This window comes from Ursus americanus, chromosome 6, assembly GCF_024610735.1.
Source record: "Ursus americanus isolate L20-20 chromosome 6, mUrsAme1.1.p, whole genome shotgun sequence".
In the NCBI taxonomy this organism is placed as follows: domain Eukaryota; kingdom Metazoa; phylum Chordata; class Mammalia; order Carnivora; family Ursidae; genus Ursus; species Ursus americanus.
This window is the reverse complement of record NC_142132.1, coordinates 8884645-8907431: the sequence shown is the minus strand read 5'-3', so window position 1 is coordinate 8907431 and position 22787 is coordinate 8884645. Positions and strand designations below refer to the sequence as shown.

General features: G+C 43.3%; 1 protein-coding gene across 1 annotated transcript in view; it reads left to right on the top strand.

Moving 5' to 3' along the window:
• ACADSB (acyl-CoA dehydrogenase short/branched chain) overlaps positions 1 to 14794 on the top strand; it is a 43925-nt gene extending 29131 nt beyond the window's left edge. The window contains exons 4-11 of the mRNA XM_087862610.1: positions 1563 to 1769; positions 2326 to 2496; positions 3245 to 3370; positions 4836 to 4928; positions 7423 to 7512; positions 11198 to 11335; positions 13367 to 13466; positions 14398 to 14794. Of these exons, the coding sequence (XP_087718736.1) occupies positions 1563 to 1769; positions 2326 to 2496; positions 3245 to 3370; positions 4836 to 4928; positions 7423 to 7512; positions 11198 to 11335; positions 13367 to 13466; positions 14398 to 14468 (996 nt within the window). The 3' untranslated portion in view covers positions 14469 to 14794. The remainder of the gene's footprint in view (positions 1 to 1562; positions 1770 to 2325; positions 2497 to 3244; positions 3371 to 4835; positions 4929 to 7422; positions 7513 to 11197; positions 11336 to 13366; positions 13467 to 14397) is intronic.
• Positions 14795 to 22787: the final 7993 nt, after the last annotated feature.

The following is a 22787-nucleotide window of genomic DNA, read 5'->3' as shown; positions in this document are numbered from 1 at the left end:
CCTTTTCCACCGAACCTAAATAGTGTTTATTTCTTCCCGTTTTAAAGAGACCGGCTTTTTGATACCATACCTACTAGTGGTTTTTCCACCTTTTTTTAAGCAACGAAACGCTTGGGAACCTGGACTCTGACGTGGAGCCCCCGTGGGTTGGACGGCATCTGGGGGTCCCATTTTTCAGGCAGGCTTCATCATCGTTGCTGGCAGAGCCTCAGCTGCTCTGCCAAGTCTTAGTTTTCTACCCTCCCGACTGGGGGTTGCTGGCAGGCGGGATCGTGCGAAGCCCACTGGTGCCCTCGCTTAGGTGCCACGGCAGCTCGAGGATCTGCTCGGTCGCACCTCCTCCACCAGCTCTTCTTGGCCTCCTCTTGTCCCTGTTCTGTGGTCACCTGCTGTAGCAATAGCTGACAAAACAGTATTGCCAACAGAGGGGAACTCGGTGACTTTTTGGGAGAAGCAGCGTCTCTGACAGCTGTTCAAGACACCATAATCAGAGTTACCTCGCCCTCTTGCTTCGGTGTTTCCCCGTAGAACATCGTTTCTGGATCTCACCTTCTCAGTCTTGCCCCTTTGTGGTTCTCCCTGCACATCCGCTCACTTCCCATCAGCTGACCCAGACCACAGCCCGCTGTGATTCCAGAAGTGTCCGGGCAGAGCAGAGAGCACCATGATCCTTTTATCTGTTAACAGCTTTGGGTCTTGAATTACACATACGCACATTCTGTTTCTGAAATGAGGACACTTAAAATTGGAGAACTCTGGAAGTTTCACATTCTAGATTTAGGAGTAGCTGCTGAACAGTGAGACAGTCATTGGAAAGCTTGGCCAGCATCTGGTCGAGTTTACCAGGCCCTCTCTGCCTTCTGTGTTGGGGTTCTAGGAAACACCACCAGATGTCTGCTAACCACCTAGAATGTCCCAGAAGGAAGGGTCCTTCAGTTATCATCTTGGCCGAATGAGTCACAGCAAGGAGCCTGCTTTGAAGAGATTGTGCCCCACTGCCTTCCTCCGATTCCTTACTGTGTGAGACCCTTTCTCATTCTTCCATTCCATCACCCTTCGAAGCGTTTTACTGATTTTTGTGTTTTGGATTCCAAAAAAGAACGAATGGCAGTTCTAGCTTGTAACCACTTCCTTTTCAAATATGTATAGTTTCCACTATAGCTTTTGTTACTTACAAGACAGTACAATAGCCATACCAAATTAAAATAAAAGATACATACAGTTTTGAAATTAGGAATTTACATAGTTAAAATTTAATTTTGAATTTGTGTTTGCAAGAAATTTTCCCATATGGAAATTCACTTTCTTGGTGCACGTGGGTGACTCAGTTGGTAAAGCGTCTACCTCGGCTCAGGTCATGATCTCAGGGTCCTGGGATCGAGTCCCGCATCGGGCTCCCTGCTCAGCAGAGAGCCTGCTTCTCCCTCTCCCTCTGCTGCTTCCCCTGCTTGTGCTCTGTCTCTCTCTGTCAAATAAATAAATAAATAAATAAAATCTTTAAAAAGAAAAAAAGAAGAAAGAAATCAGCTTTCTTAATCTATGTTTCTTGTTTTTCCTTTTAGTTGATGGGTATTGAAATTGAAACAAAATATGGAGGAACAGGAGCTTCCTTTTTTTCCTCTATCCTAGTGATAGAGGAATTAGCCAAAGTCGATGCATCTGTGGCTTTGGTGTGTGACATCCAGAACACAGTAATTAACAATCTGATCAGAAAATATGGAACAGAAGAACAAAAGGATACCTATTTGATCAAGCTTGCGACAGAAAAAGTGAGTGGACAGGAGTTGTTGAAATGAATCTGATCTCTTCGAAACTTTGGACATCTCCAGCTGCAGCGTTGACTCCACTATCCAAGGCCACAGTGAGGCACCATTCAATGATGAAGGAACACTCAGTAAATTAGTGCTACTAGAAAAATATACTCTGCCTCTCATTTCTGCTTGGAAGTTCAGAGAATAATCATCAGACCAAAAAAAAAATATTTTTTTTTTGCCCCAGTTGTATTTTCTTAATACTTTTGTTGGTGGTTTCATTTATAGTGAGATATCTAGAAAGCTGCAGTTATTAGAATGGATTTAATTAAATTTAATGTTGCATATGTGTGCTTAAGTCTTTAAATCTGTCTTAGACAAGTAGTAGGGTATATTTTAGAAAATAATGCTGTGAAAATACCATTGCGGTTTTGGTAAGTACAGGCTTTTAAAAGTGACTAAAGCTTTAAGTGACACTTATTTTACTGACACATGTTTGTTTTACCAGAAGTGTTTGTTACTCAGAGTATAAATACAGTTATTAACTTGGAATTTTTTTTGCTTGCATATGTAGGTAGGAAGTATCTGCCTTTCAGAGGCTGGAGCAGGGAGTGATTTGTTTTCCTTGAAGACCAGAGCTGATAAAAAGGGAAACTATTATGTCATCAATGGGTCAAAGATGTGGATCAGCAATGCAGAATATGCAGGGGTCTTCCTGGTGATGGCTAACGTGAACCCTGACCTTGTAAGTTTGGAGGCAGAAGTTCCTCCCCCCCACCCCCCACCTCCCCACCTTTCCTCTTCACATCTCTTTCCTGTCTGCATTTCCTTTTCACAGTTTTGTCTTAAATTCCTCATTCTCCTTAGTACTGAAATGTTAGATAACTGACATCTTTTCAGCCTCTTATTTACTAATCTCCCCAAATACATGCAGTTGATGTGATTCGTAATAACATGGAGGTCCATTTATTAATTGCCACCTAGTATATTATATCAGAAGCTAATCTTTCATTTTGTAGGATTTCACATTTTCTATTTAAGAATGAATTTAAATGCTTACTTAGGACATTCATTTTTAAGAATATTTTGTTTAGTTGGAAAATAGGTATATGGCAAAAAGGTGAATCCATTTGACCTTTTGTCTTTTCTCTGACATAACATTTAATTGAATTAAATTTTGAAACTTCGAAGTGTTTGACAAAAGTAAATTTAAAACACGGAATGCTCATGATCACCTAATGCCTTAGCGTCTCTTAATAATTTTCATAGCCATGATGGTTTCTGAAAAAGTAAAAGAAATTACAGACTTCTTAATTGTGAATCTAATGTTTTCCAAGTTTCCTAATACCCGTGTTGCAGCTCTGAGCCCATTAATATTAATGCTGAAGTTCAGTTTAAGTTTTCTGTGACTTTCAGCTCTTGGAAACAGGGATCTTACCAGTTCAAGTGTGGGAACAGCATTTTTTTATTAGTATTTTATATCTTCTTTTTAGGGTTATAAAGGAATTACCTGCTTCTTAGTAGATCGCGACACAGAAGGCCTTCGCGTAGGAAAAGCAGAAAACAAGATGGGGATCAGAGCCTCTTCCACCTGCCCACTAACCTTTGAAAACGTCAAGGTGGGTATCTTAGAATTTCCAGCAAAAGACTGGCGTGAAATAAGCTGTGCACGGAACTACTGGTGTGCAAGAAAAGTGTCACCGTATGGAGCATGCATGAGAGAGTGTTTTTAAGACTTGGACGATATTCTTAGGTGACATCTTGGCTAAATGTACTTTTCACAAGAGTTTAGGCAAAGAGTGGAAACCTTTCTGCCCGCAGCTGACCTCAGAGCCAATGCTGAGGATTAATCCCATTTATACTTTTTACTTTACATGCTTAGGAACCATTTATACTTTTAAACTTGATACTGACCTCAGAGCCGGACGTGTGGTGCGGTTATACCAAAGGCCACAAGGTGGGGCTGTTGCCCAGTGAGCCTGGGAAAAGACCCACAGTTTAGAGTGGAATCTGTTAAAAGTGAGGAAGAGAAAGAAGATGAAATCAGAGAGGGAGACAAACCATCAGAGACTCTTAACTCTAGGGAATAACCCGAGGGCTGCTGGAGGGGAGGGGGGGGGGAGATGGGGTGACTGGGGGATGGGCATTCCGGAGGGCCCGTGATGAAATGAGCGCTGGCTGTTATATGCAGCTGATGAATCCCTAAATTCTACCCCGGTAACTAATCATGCAGTATATGTTAATTAAATTGAATTTTTTTTAAAAAAGCGAGGAAGAGAAGATTGCCAGAATGCTTATGCTTTAGAACTTGGCATGGGTGGAACAGGTTGTGACAGGTTTTTTACCACTCATATTACAACTCGATCATTTGGTTCATGAGTGAGTGTGTGTGCGCCCATGGGGTGACCGCAGATAGATGTTCGAGCCTCACTAATTCCCCCGGACTGGCTTCCTTCCTGCTTGCCCTTTCTTTCTCTGTTCTGCCCACTCCCTCTCCTGATGTTATAAAGCTAAATGTATTGTTTTATCGTTCCTAGTCTAGATTTTTTAAACTTAGGAATAAACATGTTAATCCCTCTCTTCTCACCTTCCACCTCTCCCTTGTATGCTCATGTGTGTGCAACACACCCCAGGTGATTTCTGCAGGGATAATAGCCTCAACAGAAGAAAGGATTGACCCTTGATTCAGCCAAGTACTTACATGTTGTCTGTAATTCCCTATATGTTCTCTCTCATATATATGCTAACGTCCGGGTAAGAATCAGGGAAAATTGTTATTCATTCGTTATTGATGGATTGTATGAGATTCCCTTTTTCTAATTCCATTCATTCGTTCAACATGTGCCTGTGCTGGGCGCTAGTGGAAGCAGTAGCAAGCAGCACAGACGTGGGTCCTGTCCTCCCCCAGAGCTGTGTGGGAAGCTGCAGAGAGGGCGACAGAGACCACGGGTAACCTCGGAGTTCACTGAGCCCTGGGCTGGAGTCCTATCACACAAGTTGGGAATGTTGTGTATATAAAACTATATAATCAAAACGAATTATGTAAAATTAAACGTCAAAATAACTGCACATTTTTCCTTTCAGATTCCAGAAGCCAATATCCTGGGACAGATTGGCCACGGCTATAAGTATGCCATAGGGAGCCTTAATGAAGGCAGAATAGGGATTGCTGCACAGGTTAGTCACATTTTAGCCAAACTGCTTGACTCTTCCACAGTGTGGGTCAATTAAAACCTGGAAAGAAAAAATGCAAAGAAAGAAAAAACTGATGCGTATTGGAAGCTTGTGAACACAAGATGGCGCCCTTCCCTTCCGTGAGGTGAAAGAAGGGCTTCTGACTGATGCCTTTCAGAGCCCACTTTGATCAATTATGTAATGCCCTGAGACCCAAACAATGGCTTAGTGGTGACACTTTTTCTGCTTTGAGAACGTTAAGTACTATCCAATACCTAGATCGATAACTTCTCAAATATATTGTAAATTAAATGTGACTTTTTAAAAAAAAATCGCCTTTTCAGTTTTTGAAGTTCATTCTAGAAATTTTTTTAAATTAAGAATACCTCATATTCTGTGTAGTAAGGGTCTGTAATCTGTAAAGAATGAAGATTTGTTGCTTAGTGTTTTGCCTGTGAAAATCAGGCAATTTTGTGTGTGTGGTGCTTGAAATAAAATAGCCGCAATTAAATGGATATACACGATGAGAACTAGTCCATTTTTTTTAACTAAATTTGCCCTTTCTAATGCACATTACATTTTTCTATGAAGTCAAATCAGTTGTTTCCTTGATGAACAGAATGAATAGTGTCTTTGGTTTTATTAGAAATGTCATTTTCGGGGCGCCTGGCTGGCTCAGTCGGTGAAGCATATGACTCTTGATCTTGGAGTTATGAGTTCGAGCCCCACATTGAGTGTAGAGGTTACTTAACAATGAAATCTTTTTTTAAAAAATGTCATTTTGTAGAATATATTTGTTTATTTTTAATCAATGAATATCCCAAATTCAAAAACTTACAGCATTGAGATTTTGAAGATGTTACATATATTAGCTATGGGAATAGTTAAATGTTGTATTCCTCTAGATTTTTTTTTTACAGCTATTAATTTGCTAACAAAATATTCTTAGATCAAAACTTAACCCATGTTTCTCATAAGGCTAGATAATGAGAGAAATGGCTTATCTGTTCTCTTTAATGTTTTTCTGCAACTCACCTTCATCAGAAATGGCATTAAAAACTGTAGGACTGGATCTCCTTGTTCTCAGACGTATAAATAATATAGACGTTCTGGCCGTAAAATACACAGCCTGGGCTTTCATCTAATTACTCCGAGTTACCTTATAACCTAATTAAAAGTTAAGGTCAGGTAGTTATGATTTCTTGGTTGACACTGTGGATGCCTTTTAGAGACAGAGTCACAGCTAACAGCAAAATGAAGGCATCTTGCCTCAAAACCGCAGCCAGAGACTATTAGTTTTTCAGTATTGACAGTGAAGACACTTAACAGAGATGGAAGAGCCTGTTGTGATGGAGACCTGGTCATTTGAATTTTCATGTCAGTGTCGCATATTATCAGAGTGCCATAAACTGTAGTCACAAGAGTTTGGGAACATCATCTTACCCCAGCCAGAAGTGCAGTGGGTTGCTGCCTCACTAAAGTTTGGTTTGGGGAGGGGGGTGTCCTTTAATTTTTAGCACGATATTCTGTTCTGCAGAAAAATTCAGAATAAAAGGCTAAAGGAAAATGTGAATGAACACTAATGAAATATTGGTAAGTTTGTGGGCATTTCCCCCAAAGCTTTCACTATTGATTTTTTTTTTCTTTTTCTAAAACCCATGTAGTTTGACATAATGAGATAGTGACTTCACGACCACCTGGCGTTGGAACTGAGAAACCATTTCCGAGCTTGAATCGTTCAGTGGGCTAGTAGCAATAGATGGCTCAGCTGAGAACGCTTTGCCAACATGGCCTGAGTGGTTCCAGTGCATAAATCCGCGTCTTTACCAGGGGCTCTCAGTGTAGCCCTGCAGGAAACCATTCAGGTTTGAAAACGCTTTGCCTCGGCCACTCACGCCCTCCACTCCCAAGGTTTGGATTCAGTCCTTAGACTTCATGTCGCTTTTTTTTTTTTTTTAATCAAGTTCCCACAAATGAAACTCATGGGCAGCCAGGGTTGGGAAACTCTGTTCTTTAATATTCTAGTGCCCTTTCCCCTGAAGCTTTTATTAATCCTGATAATATGCAACACAGACGGGAAGATAGGTTAAGAAGTGACCTTCCACGTTGGCCTTCTAGAAGGAATAGAGGGAGCTACTCTGTAGTCTTCGAGGCCAGTTAAGAGCAAAATTTCCATGGCTTGCTTTATGCCTGGAGAATCAGAGCTTAAATGAGAAGCTTCCTTAGAAGTAACCTGGTTGTATGAGCACAGCCGAGCCGGAGGATTTAGCTCTGCTAGAATTAAATACACTCCTATTTATATGAAATCACTCGAATCTTCTCCCAGTCACTGGAAGTTAAGTTCTACAGATGCAGTGGGGGAAGGTCCCACCTTCGTGCCTCCAGTTCTCCCTTACCCCCAACGATTCAGTTTGCCTGTAAAAGGAATTTATACCCTGAATAGTTAAGTGTAAACTTATAACAAAATAAGGAATTCTGCTCTTTTTTTTCCCAACAGATGCTGGGACTGGCTCAAGGCTGCTTTGACTACACTATTCCATATACGAAAGAAAGGATGCAGTTTGGCAAAAGGATATTTGATTTTCAGGTACATAATGATTAGCCTCTTTGTACCGAACCGTACTCTTGAGGTTTCCTGCTAATGAAGAGCTGCGTCATAAAGCGGTGGAGGCAGTCCCCTCGGGGGGATGTTAATGGGAGAGGTGGAGAGGAGGAAGGCATAGGTCCCAGGGCGCTTACCTGGGAATGCCTTGACCTGCTCCAAGGGCAGAACAGCAGTCCTGGAGGCCCACCTGTGGCATGACTCCGGATTTCGTGGTGAGCACTTCAGAGGTGTCTCCGCACTGCCTCCCGAGTTCTAGGGCCTGGGGTCTCAGGGAGGCATCCAGGGCCCAAATCTGGGCTGTCTGTCTTACCAGCTGTAGGCCGTGGGCAAGTTCCTCCCCCTCTAAGCCCCAACGGCTGCGTCTCTGAGCTAAGGATAATACTGGGGTGCCTTTGCGTCCCCTAGATGTGTAGAGTATTCACACCATGAGTGTAACAAGTGCTCAGGAAATGGGAACTCTCGTTAGGAATCCTCTGTGCGAGAGCCACGTGGTCATCCTGCACAGACTACACTACGACGCTTCTTTCTTGTAGATGGTACAGTTCGCTGCCGGGAGTACAAATGAGATGTTCTCCGCTAAGTGCATCGAAGAATGCTGGCCTGGTCTAATGATGTGGCTTCTCGGAGCTCCCCAGTTAAGGGGACCGTGGGTGGCAGTGGCATCTTCCAGTCCATGTTGAGGCCTCGCCAGGTTAGGGAGGGCCCGGAGTGGCAGCTTACCGAGCTTGCTCAAGCACTTTACCTAAAAATCCAGAGTAATTACTTTACATGTTTGTAAAACCTCCCTGTAAGCAGCTCCAGGCTCCAAGTCGAATTTCTTCTTACGTTTCCGGCTCTGTTGGGCGGCATTGTCTTCAGGTGCTCTAAGAAGGACTTGGCCTTACACAAGCACACACAGATTGCATGGGCATAGAGTCTAGGCACAGTGAGCTCTGGCCTGAGTGCCCAGTGAGCATGTGCAGTCAGTTCAAGGCCTGGAAAGACTGAGCATGTCGGGCCTGGCCAGGGCCTCCCCCAGCCTGAGCTGTCAGGGATCTTAGCCAGGGGAAGTAGAAGCACCTGGAGATGGAGTTCCCAAGGACGTTCAGCTAGTCAGGTGTCAAACCATCGGTGTTTCGTCTTGGCTTCTGGTCTTACTCCCATTTCATTATACTAAGTACTTTCTCAGAGCCGCTACCCCATAGATTGCAAGGAAAGGGACAGACTGTGAAGACAATTTGTGGGAGGCTTTAGATCCCCTTTGTACACAGGAAACAATGTGTCTGTGTCTGTGGAGTTGGCGAGGGAGGGATACGGGGTCAGGAGAACTAATAGGTATAATCATGACACTTCTAAAGATGCCTGGTATGGGTAATTAAAAGAAAACTTAGAAATTCGATCTTAAGAAGTAACATTATTAATTTCATATATATATATATTTATCTCTGAAGCTTTGATTAGAGTTTTCTCTAACTGCTTCAGTCTCATTAGAATGATTTGTTTTGTTTTGCATGTTCCTGTCTTTCTCTAGACTACAAGCTCCTTGGGCCGGGATCAGGCCTCTTCATGCTTATTTCTCTCAGTGGTTTATTCCACACGTGGTCTCTGTGCCAGGCCCTTTATTCACGGTGTAGTCAGGGAACCAGGGTGCAGCAGGGGTTTGTCCTCTTAGAGCAAGAGACACGGCAGAGTCACTTTTATGCCTCTCCTGGTACCTAATATGGTCACTGGAGTGTATCAGTCTGGATGGCAACTGTTGGTTTAATTGAAGTGAATGTACTTTTTAAAAAATAATTAGAATCTCTGCATTCTGCATAACAAGAGAACAGTGATACTGGCGTAGAAATAGACAAATTGACTAATGGAACAAAACAGAAAGGCCAGAAATAGACTCATGTGTGTATGGAAGCGTGATGTAGCATAAAGATGGCGTTGCAGATGACAGAGTAGAACGATTCTTTCCTTGCAGAAAAAAATGAGACTGGATCCCTACCTCACACCATACATGGAAAATAGATTTCAGATGTACTAAAGACATAAAGAGCAAAAAACCCCCTTAGTTTTAGGAGAAAACATAGAATATCTTTGTGACCTCATGGTAGGGAAGTATTTTGTAAACCAGGCACAAGAAGGACTAATTATAAAAGATAATAATAATGGTGTATTTGGCTACCAAATTTCTTTCCTCAAAAGATGCCATAAAGTAAAAAGACAAACCATAAGATGATACTCGCTGTACACACAGGTTAGTGGGTGTGCAGTTTGTCGTTATGCTTCCTAAGTGCTGTACACGTAACAGGGTTTTTTGGTGCATATCAAATATTACAGAAAGAAAAGGACAATTTATAGGGTATTTGCAAGCAATACTGTTTTTAACAGTCTGTTCTCCCTGCCGGGCTATCAAAGTCATAAGCACAAGGAACTCTGTCATGTTCGGTGTGGTATCTTTAGTGCTCAGCACAGTGCCTGGCACATAGTAGGTGCTCAATACACATCTGGGCAGACGGAGCTGTTATGCATGAGAAACATATCTGTTTGTAATAAACGTATCTTTGCCCTTATTTCCAGGAAGTTGTTTATAACTATAAATTACTAATACTCATATTCTTACCAACTCACTTCTTTACTTGACTGACATTTAGTCTGTGCTCCATCATCCTTCCGAATTTCAGAATGGTACTGATTTCTTCAGGGTAGTTTTTTTTTTTTTTTTTTAAGTTATTCTTCTGTTTCCTATAACCCTGAAGAAGCTGGTACCTGCTCATGGACATTGCAGCAGAGATACTTGAATAAAGTTACTTAAAGATAACTAGAGCTTCAGGGACGCCTGGGTGGCTCAGTCGTTAAGGCTTCTGCCTTTGGGGGCGCCTGGGTGGCACAGCGGTTAAGCGTCTACCTTCAGATCAGGGCGTGATCCCGGCGTTATGGGATCGAGCCCCACATCAGGCTCCTCTGCTATGAGCCTGCTTCTTCCTCTCCCACTCCCCCTGCTTGTGTTCCCTCTGTCGCTGGCTGTCTCTATCTCTGTTAAATAAATAAATAAAATCTTTAAAAAAAGAAAAAAAGCCTTCTGCCTTTGGCTCAGGGCATGATCCAAGCGTTCTGGGATCGAGCCCCACTTCAGGCTCCCTGCTCAGCAGGAAGCCTGCTTCTCCCTCTCCCACTCCCCCTGCTGTGTTCCCTCTGTCACTGCCTCTCTCTCTGTTAAATAAATAAAGTCTTCAAAAATAATAATAATAATTAGAGCTTCAGATATTCCTTCACTACTTTGTAGCTAACGACATCTTTTAACTGCCCGGAGGTTCTATGCAGAGTCGAAACTTCATGAATTCAAGCGAATAAAAACCATATTCACACTTTCGCTTTGCCAGGATTTAGTTTAAGCTTAATTTTGATCATAAAACGGGTTTAAATTAATTACTAAATGCAACAGTCAAATTGTTAAACCGAATTGTGTGATTATTTTTTAAATCTTGACAATTATACAGAATTACCTGAACTTTGAAAGTTTCCTAAAAACAATTGCATTGTAGATGGCAGACTTTCAAGTATTTCTACAAAATGAAAGCAAATTCCGTTTCGGGGGGTATGTTTTCAGGTTGTCAATGTCCCATATCCAGGCGAGACTTGGAGGATAAGCTGTGTTTTCAGAAATCATAATTCTCTAACTCGGGCTTGCGTGTTCCAGGGGCTCCAACACCAAGTGGCGCACGTTGCCATCCAGCTGGAAGCTGCAAGATTGCTAACTTACAACGCTGCTAGGCTTTTAGAAGCTGGACAGCCATTCATAAAAGAAGCATCGATGGCCAAATACTATGCATCAGAGGTAAAACAACAAACAACCGAAATATGTAATTCAGCCTTCTTCCCCTCCCCACCCCCATTATGTATGATTAATCTTTTCACTTAGGAGTATTGATTGAGCCTTTGTTTTTCCAGTAAAATAGCACAGACTTTGCGGTTCCTGCAACAGAAAAGCAGAATTGCAAACCTTCCATAGAAAAGTGCTTTAATTCTAGGAGGTCTCAGGGTTTTCACAGGCTCTTCAGTGGAAACCGAGTCACCCAATTCAGGTACAACACCCACCATGAATCCCTGGGTGAGCCTCATCTGAATGATGGCATCCCGCCCTGGTTTCTGGTTGGGGCACAGTGAATACCAAGGGAGATCGTGCGGAATGAAAACACCAAGAAGAGATTGTTCATGTTTTAATTGAATGCTTTCTGTTGATTCTTAATGTGTTCTCTGTCTAACCCGGTAGACTTTGGCTGGAGAACTTTGCCAAATCACTGGCTGCTACTTCAGTCTCTGCAGTGTGTCTCAGTCATTCCGTAGCTTGGAATAGTCCCTTAACCTCCCAGCCCCCCAATTTCATCGCCCGCCTCAACCTCCCTTCTGAGTTCCAGACCAATAGATCCAATTTCCACTGGACCTGCCCACCCCATTGTACCAGTCAGAGGTCTGAGCCATCTTGCCATCCTCTTCCCTCTCGTCCCCACCCTGAACCCCAACATCAGTTGCTGAGGATTCTGCCCCTGAGTGTTTCTCGCATTTACATATTTCTCTCCCCTTCTATTGACCCCTGTTGCTCAAGCCATGCCATTTCTTGACCAGATGACCCACACAGATTGGGCCCTGTTGCTTCCTCCTCCAGTCCAGTCTTCTGTTTTCAGAACATCCAGGAGGCCATGTCACTCTAGCTTAACCTTCGTGGCTTCTCACAGCAAATGGAACAATATTTGTATTCATTTCCTGCTGCTTTTAACTAATTACCAAACATGTAGTGGCCTAAAACAATACAATTTTATTATCTCATGGCTCTGGAGGTCAGAAGTCTAAAATGAGTTACCAATGGGATAAAATCGAAGCTTCAGCAAAGCTGCCTTTCGGAGGCTCTGGGGAGAATCTGTTTCCTCGCTCTTCCTGCTTCTAGAGGCTGCTCGCATTCCTCCCCTCACAGCCCCCTCCTCCGCCCTCAAGGCCAGCAGGGGTAGCGTCTTCAGATCTGGCTCTAGTGCCCCTGCTTCCGTCTTTCCCTTAAGAGGACCCTTGTGATGCCGTTGGTCACACCCAGGCTATCTGGGACCATCTCCCATCTCAAAGCCCTCAACTTACCACATCTGTGGGTCCTCAAGGTCATGTAAGGTAACAAACATTACAGTTTCTGGGGATTAGCTTGCAGACATCTTTGGGGGCCATTACAGTCTTCAGCCTGCCTGTCATCGTGAGGCCTGGCTGCCTGTCCATTCTCTTCACAGTTTGCCCTGACCCCAGCCGCTCCCCCCTCAGGTCTCTGAGTGCAGCATTTTCCCCTTGAAGCCCTCCCTCAAGTTCCTCAACGTGAAACGTCCCCTATCTCGTCCTCTGGGCCTCAGCAAAGCTGTCGTTTTCTCACACGTTCCTCCCACCCCTAAATCACGTCAGCTTTCCTAGCCAGGTCTTGTGTTGCCCCATAGAGTTTACCCGTTTCTAAGCGTTGGTTTGACGTGTGAACCAAAAGGGCGGTGACGGGCCACCCCCCACCATGGTTTACCCAGTGGCCGGCAGAGTGCGTGATATAAAGAAGGCCCTTGATAAATATTTGCTCAGTGAATGATGCCTGTCGGCAGCACGTGACTCTGTCTGAACAATACCCTAAAATTTTCTTAAGAAAACAGGAATTTTGTGAATGAATAGGGCAGTTTGCATAAATGGTATAGAGAAGGGGACCGAAAAGACAATGCGATCTTATAAAGTAACTTCAGTCCTTCCACGTGCCAATAGCAGTGAATCCATGTTACTAGAATATTCCGCAGGAGTGTTTATGGAACATCAGTTATGTGATCTCAACACGTCATTTGCTGCTGGGTTTCGACAGGTTGCAGGCCTCACAACCAGTAAGTGTATCGAGTGGATGGGAGGAGTCGGTTATACCAAAGATTACCCTGTGGAAAAATACTTCCGAGATGCAAAAGTTGGTAAATAGACTTTTTTACGTCTTATTTTGTTTTCTTTTATTCGCCTCCGTGGCTGTTGGGGCTGCTGTGTGGGTTTGATTTTAGGTTATTGTACTTGGGTAGAGGCGGCTTCAGTCTCTTCAGTCTTGTGTTTATTGGCTCTCTTCTTTTCTGTGGCTGGGTTTTTTTCACCCACCCCTTCCTTCAAGAAAAAGAAGGATGTATACTTTTTAAAACCTCAAATTGCCTTTTTAAATGCCTCAACAGGCCTTTTAGTAAAAATGCAACAAAATCAGCTGTTGTAATTTTTCTTTCACTAAACACGTCAATATATTTGATGCATTAAATGCCGTCCTTTGAAGCCATGTTCTAATTTCAGCAGCCTCGGGCCTCATCAAGCCTGAGCCCTCTGATGCTCCCCTACCAGGTGGGGAGACCAGCACGAGGGGTTTCCAAAGCCTCCTGTTCCTGAGTGACAGTCCAGACTTACGCATCGATAGTTGAGGGACGACAAACGTCAGCTGTTTCATACTGATTCTGGAATCAGAATCCAATTTCCAAATGGCATATTATCATCTCGTAGGCAGAATGACTTTGTCATATAGTACCATATTCAGGGACATGGAATGATGTCACTGGGGACAGTTTGGGTTTTTCTTTTTTTAAGATTTATTTATTTTATTTTTTTGAAGGAGAGAGAAAGAGCAGGGGGAGGGGCAGAGGGAGAAGCAGACTTCCTGCAGAGCAGGGAGCTGGATGTGGGACTCGATCCCAGGACCCTGGGATCATGACCTGAGCCGAAGGCAGATGCTTAACTGACTGAGCCACCCAGGCGCCCCGACTGGGGACAGTTTTATAGCAACCACAGAGGCGACATATAAGAGCGATTTCTTGTGTAGACGCCCAGCTGTGGTGCCCTCCTAATTGTTCCTCTTGCTCCCTTTTGTTTAAGGTACAATATACGAAGGAGCTTCGAATATCCAGCTGAACACCATTGCAAAGTGCATTGGCACAGAATACTGACATCTGAGGGGCCGGGGCCTCTCCCCCTGGTTGCTGGTATAAAATTCTGAACTGCCGTGCCTTTTGGGGGAAGTAAACCTCCACAGCCCTTAGCCTGTTTAAGCCCTTAGTCATGGTTCTTGGGGTGGACCTTTACTGTTACCTGTTTTTCCGGTCTACATCAAAGAGGCACAGGAAATCATTTTTCAAATTTGGGAAGAAATGCATCCGTATTTTCTCCAGAACTGTTTTTAGAGTTGTATACGTATTAATCAGTCCAGCTTCGGGACAGATGGAAGTTTCACTCTGTCAGCATTTGGAAAAATACATTTGCTGTATTACTTACAGACCTGCTCTTTTATATTCGTGTTTAATTTTTAATTTTTAAAATCAAGTTGGAGAAGGCTTGGCCACAGTTGGCAATTCTATAGATCAATTCTGAGTTTCTAAACTAGGAAGAAACTGAAAATGTATTTAGAAAAATCTAAAAAAAGTTTAAGTTCAAAAAAGAAAAATCTGAAAGTTCTAGTTCTCAGTATCTGGAAGTGGGTCGGAAATAAGTGTATAGTTCTGTAGATTATATGATTGAAGGCATTATTTTAACAAAGTAAAGCAATATAATTTGTTACTGTAATTGACCTGCATAAAAGATGCATTGCATGTTGATTTCAGCAGATCATTTTAAAAACAAGTCTCTTGGGATACCTGGCTAGCTCAATCGGTAGAGTAGCACGTGACTCTTGATCTCAGGGTTGTGAGTTCCAGCCCCATGTTGGGCATGGAGCCCACTTAAAAAAAAAAAAATCCCAAACAGGTCTCCCTATTAGCTTTCAAGCATAAAGTTTAAATAATTTGGTTTCATAGTCAGAACATATTCAATATTATAATATTCATTTTATTGTGCATTATTTTTCAACGTCATTTCTTTCTATATTTGAATTAATAGTGTTTCCTCAAACTTAGTTATTGGGCCTGATCATGAGAAGTAATGTGGAAATTATGGCTTGGTTCAGTGATTCTCAAGAGGGAGAAATCTTGTTCTTATAAAGAAGTATATCAAAATCTTAGAAAGAATGAGAGAAGGGGCTTGTAGGGTTTGAAAAAAACATATTTGGTGATGTAAAAAATAATATAAAAATAATTTTATATCCGGGAAGGCAAAAATAAATCTATTCTTTCACAGTATAAATTATAGAAAGGCAAAACTCAACAAAATATATAGCTGGTGATGCCATTTCTTCAGTATTGGGGATTCTCAATGAGGAGGAGAAGAGGACCCTGTCCCCCCCACCCCAACCTCAGGGAGGTGGACAATAGAGTGGTTAGAGTTTTATATTTTCTGAAAAGGTGGCATGGGTTAGAGATGTTGAAAAATGTTTCAAGGCTCATAATCACTACTGTCGATGGGAAGCATTTTAGTACATAAATGAAAAAATCATGTTTATTAAGAAAACTTGACATTTTTAAAGTAGTTTTGCTTTGCACGTTCATGTTTCTTGAATTGGCTTAATTTCTGTGATGCAAATCACAGTTAAATATTCAGAATTAGTAAATACACTAGAGATAGGATTACTTTAAAATATCAGGAAGGGGGGCGCCTGGGTGGCACAGCGGTTGAGCGTCTGCCTTCGGCTCAGGGCGTGATCCCGGCGTTCTGGGATCAAGCCCCACATCAGGCTCCTCTGCTGGGAGCCTGCTTCTTCCTCTCCCACTCCCCCTGCTTGTGTTCCCTCTCTCGCTGGCTGTCTCTATCTCTGTCAAATAAATAAATAAAATCTTTAAAAAAAAAAATATCAGGAAGAAATAAAGACAAATTTAGACCTTGAAGCAAAAGAGATAAAGTCTACTTTTTTGACTTTCAAATAGGGGGATGATAGAAACTCGTTTATCCAGTCTTTCCAAACAAAAAGACAGTATGGTCTGATAAGGAGAGTAAGGGAATAGATGAAATACCCTAAAACGGGGCTGGACATCTTTAATTTCTATGATTATATAAGAAAGAGGTGGACTTGATAGAGAATAGAAGCCAACATTAGTAAGAAAAAATCCCAGCTGGTTCCTGCAGAATTATACACATGTGAAACTACAATAAACCTCGTATTCAAATTAGCAGCATTGGAGAAACTCCTGTATGTATCCAGACCTTGAATTTATATTTCGTGTTGATAAAATTCTAATGGTGTGAATATATGTTGTGCATGTCCCCAAAAGCCAGTTGAAAATTAATTATGTATTATAGTTAATATATCTACCTTCTTCTATAATGAATCATCGTGTTATTTTACCTTTTACCAAAGAGGATGTTGTGGGATTTCCCTGTAGTTCTTCCAAACCTTATACCTTTTTTTTTTTTTTTTAAGTAGACTCCATGCCCAGCATGGAGCCCAGTGCAGGGCTTGAACTCAGGTCAAGACCTGAGCTAATCAAGAGCTGGACCCTTGGGGCGCCTGGGTGTCTCATTCAGTTGGGCGTCTGACTTTTGATTTCAGCTTGGGTCATGGTCTCAGGATCACCCCAAGTCAGCCTCCTCTCTCAGTGGGGAGTCTGCCTGAGATTCTCTCTCTCTGCCCATCCCCCTGCTCACTCTCTCTTTCAAATAAATAAATCTTAAAAAAAAAAAAAAAAAGAAAGAGTTGGATGCTTAACCAACTGAGCCACCCAGGCACCCCAGCCCTGACATCTTTTCTTAATAACCGTGACTTTGGGGTCTTGAAGACTTTCTATCCCGAATTAGTGTCTAGTGGTTCACCTCCTGAAGGTTGTTGTTTTTCTTTGTTAATTTGAGGGTTGGGCCTTCATGGTGCATGGTGAATCCAAACACCAGGAACCACTTGGCTGTATTTGTGTGGGTGGAGCTGGACTCAACCCAACGGCCAAGTCAGTATTGTTAGAGATTTATTTATTTTACAACATGAAAAGGAATCCGTGTCAAAGATTCTGGAATCATGAAAGGTTAAACCTAGAAAGACCTTCGAGAACTATCCAGCAAACTCTCTCGTTCTAAAAGTGAAGGATTCGTAGCCCAGAATGGTTGCCCACGGCCATCCACCAGGGACAAAACAAGACAGAATCCAAATGTACTGGCTCCCAGTTCAGTGCTCTGCCTCTAATTTGACATCATCTCTGTTCAACAGATTTTGGATTTCAGTCTTGTTATACTTCAGTATTCCTGTTGATTTATTTTAGGTTTAACTGACAAAGAGTTAACGTTTCAAAAGCATTGCCACTGACCACGGTCATTCCTTACGTATATTAATCACCTGCCAAAGACACCAGCTCTCGTAGGTTAAAACTGGCACGTTGGATGCGAAGATTATTGTGTGTGATTTGGTTTTATGATGATGACGTACGGTCGAAAGTGCGGTAGTTGTGTCCTTGCTGGTGTACTTTTGCTGATCCTTCGTAGAGTGAAAGTTTTGTCTTGATGGCATATATCAACCAGGCTACTCAGGATGACAAAATCAGAATTCTACGGAGAATAAAAAAATACAGCACTCAGTTAACTGGAGATTTTTGCTGCTCTGACAAAGCAAAACTGTTTCTTACACGTACAGATAAAGTAACAAAATAAGGTAATCTCCCTGCAAAATACATAACACCTTTGTTTCCCACACTGATAGCTTGCCTCTCGTGGAAGCCAATTTCGTTTGTGTTCAGAGAAGAGGTCTTACGATGTAGACCAAGTTTAATTTTTGAAGCTAAAGAAACTTTTACTGGAGGACCATTTTTTTTTTTTTTTTTTTTTACTGAAGCACCTCTTCAGTAGAGAGGTCGCCTCCTTTGAGCACATCTTCGCGGTATAGATTTTCTCTGCCTGATATTTATGCCTGTGCTTTATAGCAGTACTTTTGGAAATTTTATATTGTTGTGCCTTTTACTCAGTGATACACTATAGCCTAACGCCGTCGGAGACTTCAGCCCATCTGCTCCCCGTTATTTCCTACATTAGTTTAGAAATCTAGATATCAGTGCCTTTCTTCTTTTGTCATTCAGTGGAGTGTGCCCAGCAGCCACAGCATCCAAGGATCTAAGTGCCGTTCAGAGCTGAGAAAGACTAGACACTTATTGAAATGTGTGCTCATCTCAGGTGTCGTTTTTCTGACCTCGTTAGTGCATCCTCACACAGAGATTAAACAGGAAAGTACCAAGGCCAACCCTATGCAAAAGTATTTCTTTAGATCCTTTAGAATGATGACGCTGAGCGCTAACATCTCTTGAGCTCTCATCAGCTGCTACTCTACACTCTTGGCACGTATTAACTCACAACCCTGTACAGTAGGTGCTCCCGTTAGCCCATTTGACAGGCCAGGACACTGAGGTATGGCGGGCTTAAATAACATGCTTATTGGCACATGACGGAGATGATGCAAACTTGGGCAGTCTGGTTGATGAGGGCCAGCCCAGATTTGTTCCTCTGGTCTTACGGGTTTGTTAATCTTCAGGAGGCTTCGAGTAAGATGTCACTTAGAATCTTTACAAATGGAGACGCTAGCTGGGAAAAGGGCCTGCAAGACAAATTAGTAGGGGTGGTGGGAGTCCTGTGTTCTGGGAGAAAGACGGAGGATGGGGTGGGCCAGGCGATGGAAAGATGCAGCTGGAAGGAAAGCAAGGTACTGAAAAGGGCAGTAAAGCAATGCCAGAAAATGTCCTCCCCTCCAGAAGGATCTGGAAGTTACCCTGGGGCAGGAAGAATGACAGCTCAGGATGAAAAGCTGAGTGGGTGGTACAGGGATGTTCCATCTGCATTTATTTGTACAGATAGCTGCCATATAAAGGAAAAAAGCTAACTTGACAACAGTTACTTGCTCTTAAAGACATCATGGTAAGTAGGAGACAAAATAAGGTAGGGCTGCAGCCCAGCATAGCAGTGCTGATGGGTACAAATGGGTTAAACTCACCTATGAAGAATAAAAGATGTTAAGATGGGACAAAAGGAAAATGTAAATCCCAGCTGCTACATCCAGTTAGAAACACCGAAAAACAGCAGCGCGGGAGAGTTGAAAGAGGTAGGACTGCTTCAAGAAGGACCAACACTGAATCAAAGTCACAGGTGGTTTAAAGGATCGCCATAGGGGCGCCTGGGTGGCACAGCGGTTAAGCGTCTGCCTTCGGCTCAGGGCGTGATCCCGGCGTTCTGGGATCGAGCCCCACATCAGGCTCCTCCACTATGAGCCTGCTTCCTCTCCCACTCCCCCTGCTTGTGTTCCCTCTCTCGCTGGCTGTCTCTATCTCTGTCGAATGAATAAATAAATAAAATCTTTAAAAAAATAAAATAAAATAAATAAAGGATCGCCATAAGCAGGCAGGAAGATTGCACCAAGAAGGCCCAGTAGTCATGAACTTTATGTCTCTAACAACATCACTGGGAACTATATAGAGCAAAACAAATAGAAATACGATGAAAAACATCGACAAAGCCATCATCACCGGCGCTGACTCAGAAACCAACAAACCTAGTAGAAAAAGGTAAGCAGGGGTCCAAAGGGTTGGGACCCGGTAATTAACAAGTTTGAGGTCTGTGGGGGAGAACATTCTTTTCAAATGCAAATGCACGGCCCCTCAAATTTGCCACAAAGGAAATTTCTAGATTCCGAAATCATTCTCACACAGTAAGAAGTGAATAAATGGCAAAAAGGTAGGCTACAAAAGGGCTAACGGTAACTTGAAATAACTTTGGTTAATTCAAACATAAAAACAGAGATTACGGATTGTGGACAAAGGTGGGGGAGGCCCAGCTGTCCTGGTCGGCACTTACGGGAGGACAGACAAGAAGGAATGTCATGAACTTCAGGGCAGCAGAGGCTGTAGTAGCGATAAATTAGAGATGCTTAAGTTAAGAGAATAAGTAAGTGATGGGACCGTGCATTACGTCCCACGTGGCAGCTTCAAAGAGTAAGATCCACGTACTGAGTTGAAATCCTCACCAAATTTATTGTTTGAAAAAAAAAAACCCAACAGTTGTGCACAGCGGTACAAATCTATTTCTCTAAGGCCAAGCACGTGTAGAAATTTTTGTCATCAACTCAGGAAGCGTAGCGGCCACATTGATTGCTGCGTTGAGGGCCTGCGGGGCCAGCACTGGGGGTCAAGCAGCGCGACCCTGGAGGTCATCAGCATTATCTCTACTTTGGGGATTTTTATCTTGGGGGTATAACAGACTTGGAGGGTTGTCATTCAATAAATCTAAGCATACTTGTGTCTTTGAGAATAAAATGAAAGCCACCTGTGGGGTTGCTGAAGATTTTCCCTTTTGTGCATCATTTGACCTTCTACTGATGTTTCTGCTTTTCTCACCTAGCCACAGCCAAGGAGGCCGCTCCATCCAGCCACACAGGGCACTGGACTGACAGACAGAGGACCTTTAAAAGGGATCTGAAACCTAGTCCCTTGGAGGGTTGGCCTCTGTGGGCAATTCGCACGTGCCCCGTGTAAACAGCTGTCCTGCACGAGCCTGTGTCTTTCTCTGCTGAGCAGGACTCTACCGGGAGGGCTTCTCACATTCAGGGACCATCTGACTGGTCCTGGGCCATCTACGTTGGCCTAGGATGAGCACCTTGTCTTTTTGTTGTAACTTGATTTTATGGGATTTGACCTGAGATCTCCAAATGTAGTAGTTATGACCTACAAACAAAAAAAAAATTTTTACATGTGAAATGGCATATTAACATGTACATAATATCCTCAGTGTTGCCTCTTGCCCACGAAATAGTTACTATCTGGTCCTTAGGAAAAAGTTTGCCAGCCCCTGATTAAATTATTGCCTTTTTTAGAAAAGATTTTATTTATTTATTTGTCAGAGCACAAGCAGGGGGCGCGGCAGGCTCCCCGCTGAGCAAGGAGCCCTATGTAGGACTCGATCCTAGGAACCTGGGATCATGAGCTGAGCTGAAGTCAGATGCTTCACCAACGGAGCCACCCAGGTGCCCCTAAATTATTGCCTCTTAAATCAGATTCTGAGAAGGTCAGTCAGTCTGTTTGGAAAACACCAAAAAAATATTAAGGGAAGACATGACAGTCCCCTAGGAACTTGGGGTCATTATTCAATTTCATTTGTAGCCTGTCGGGCCCGATGGGCTCCCTCCTTCAATGTACAACAGTGTTCACGTCTCCTGTCCTTAAAAATTCGAAGCCCCTGTGGGCCATGCCCCACAGGGCCGCCAGGTTGCCCCCCACAGCCACCCCTCCTCTCAGGGCCTGCTCCTTTCATCTCTTCTTACCTGCCATTCACTTTGTCAGTGGGCTTACACAATGCTGTCAAAAGTTATCTTTTTGGGGCACCTGGGTGTCTCAGTCGGTTGAGTGTCTGACTCTTGATGACAGCTCATGTCATGATCTCAGGGTCCTGGGATCGAGCCCTGCATCAGGCTCCACGCTTGGCATGGAGTCGGCTTGAGATTCTCTCTCCCTCTCCCCCGGCCCCTCCCATTGTGCACGCACGTGCACCCTCTCTCTCTCAAAATAAATAAAACCTTTAAAAAAAAGTTACCTTTTTACCCTTAATTGGTGACCTAGTATACCCATTCCAAACTATAGTTTTGGACACCCCTCTTTTTTCTCAGGCTCTCTGCCTCCTTTGTTTTTTTGACAGAACACCAACTTTTGGCCAACCCTACTGGCTTCTTTTCTCGTAAATGGAAATGCTACCATTTATCAAGATTCTACCATTGTACCTCTTACCATTCTCTGTTCCAGTGTCTGCACTGAACTTTCAAATAACTGAGAAAAAAATGCAGACTGTGGAATGCCATCCCCAGAATTTGCTGGTCCTTAGGTCCGATGTTTATTTTCAGATCTGTCCCGGCCTCGTGTCCAGCAGGCTCTTGAAACTTTATGTCTAAAAGGCCTGAGAAGGATTTGGGTGGGAGGTGGAGATGTGGGGGACTTACACAGTTCCTCGTGGTGTAAAGACTGACAGAGTCCTCAGGGAGAGTGGAATAGACCTTTCATGGGCCTTTGGCCCCCCCTTCCCCCATCAAGTCAACTGAGATCCTGATCTACCAGCCAGATCATTGGGCCTGGAATCTGCCTGTTTCAGAACCCCTTAGGGGATTTTTCACTGCACACTAAAAGTTGAGTGTTCCAGTGATTCCAGCCCCAGAGTCCATGTTCCTTTTCAACTGCCCAGCGCCCCAATGTAGGACCAGCTAACAAAACTCCAGAACTGCCTAAACACCCACCTGCTTACAAGGGCAGAGAACCGGAAGGTGGAGCGGGCAGGGCACCTTCCCCTTCGTCCTCCCGAGTTCAGGGGTGACCAGCTCATTACCGATGGCCCATTCTCTCTCCTAATGTGCTATTGAGAAGCTATGCACCAGCTGTTCTCCTGGTTCTGTGGAACCG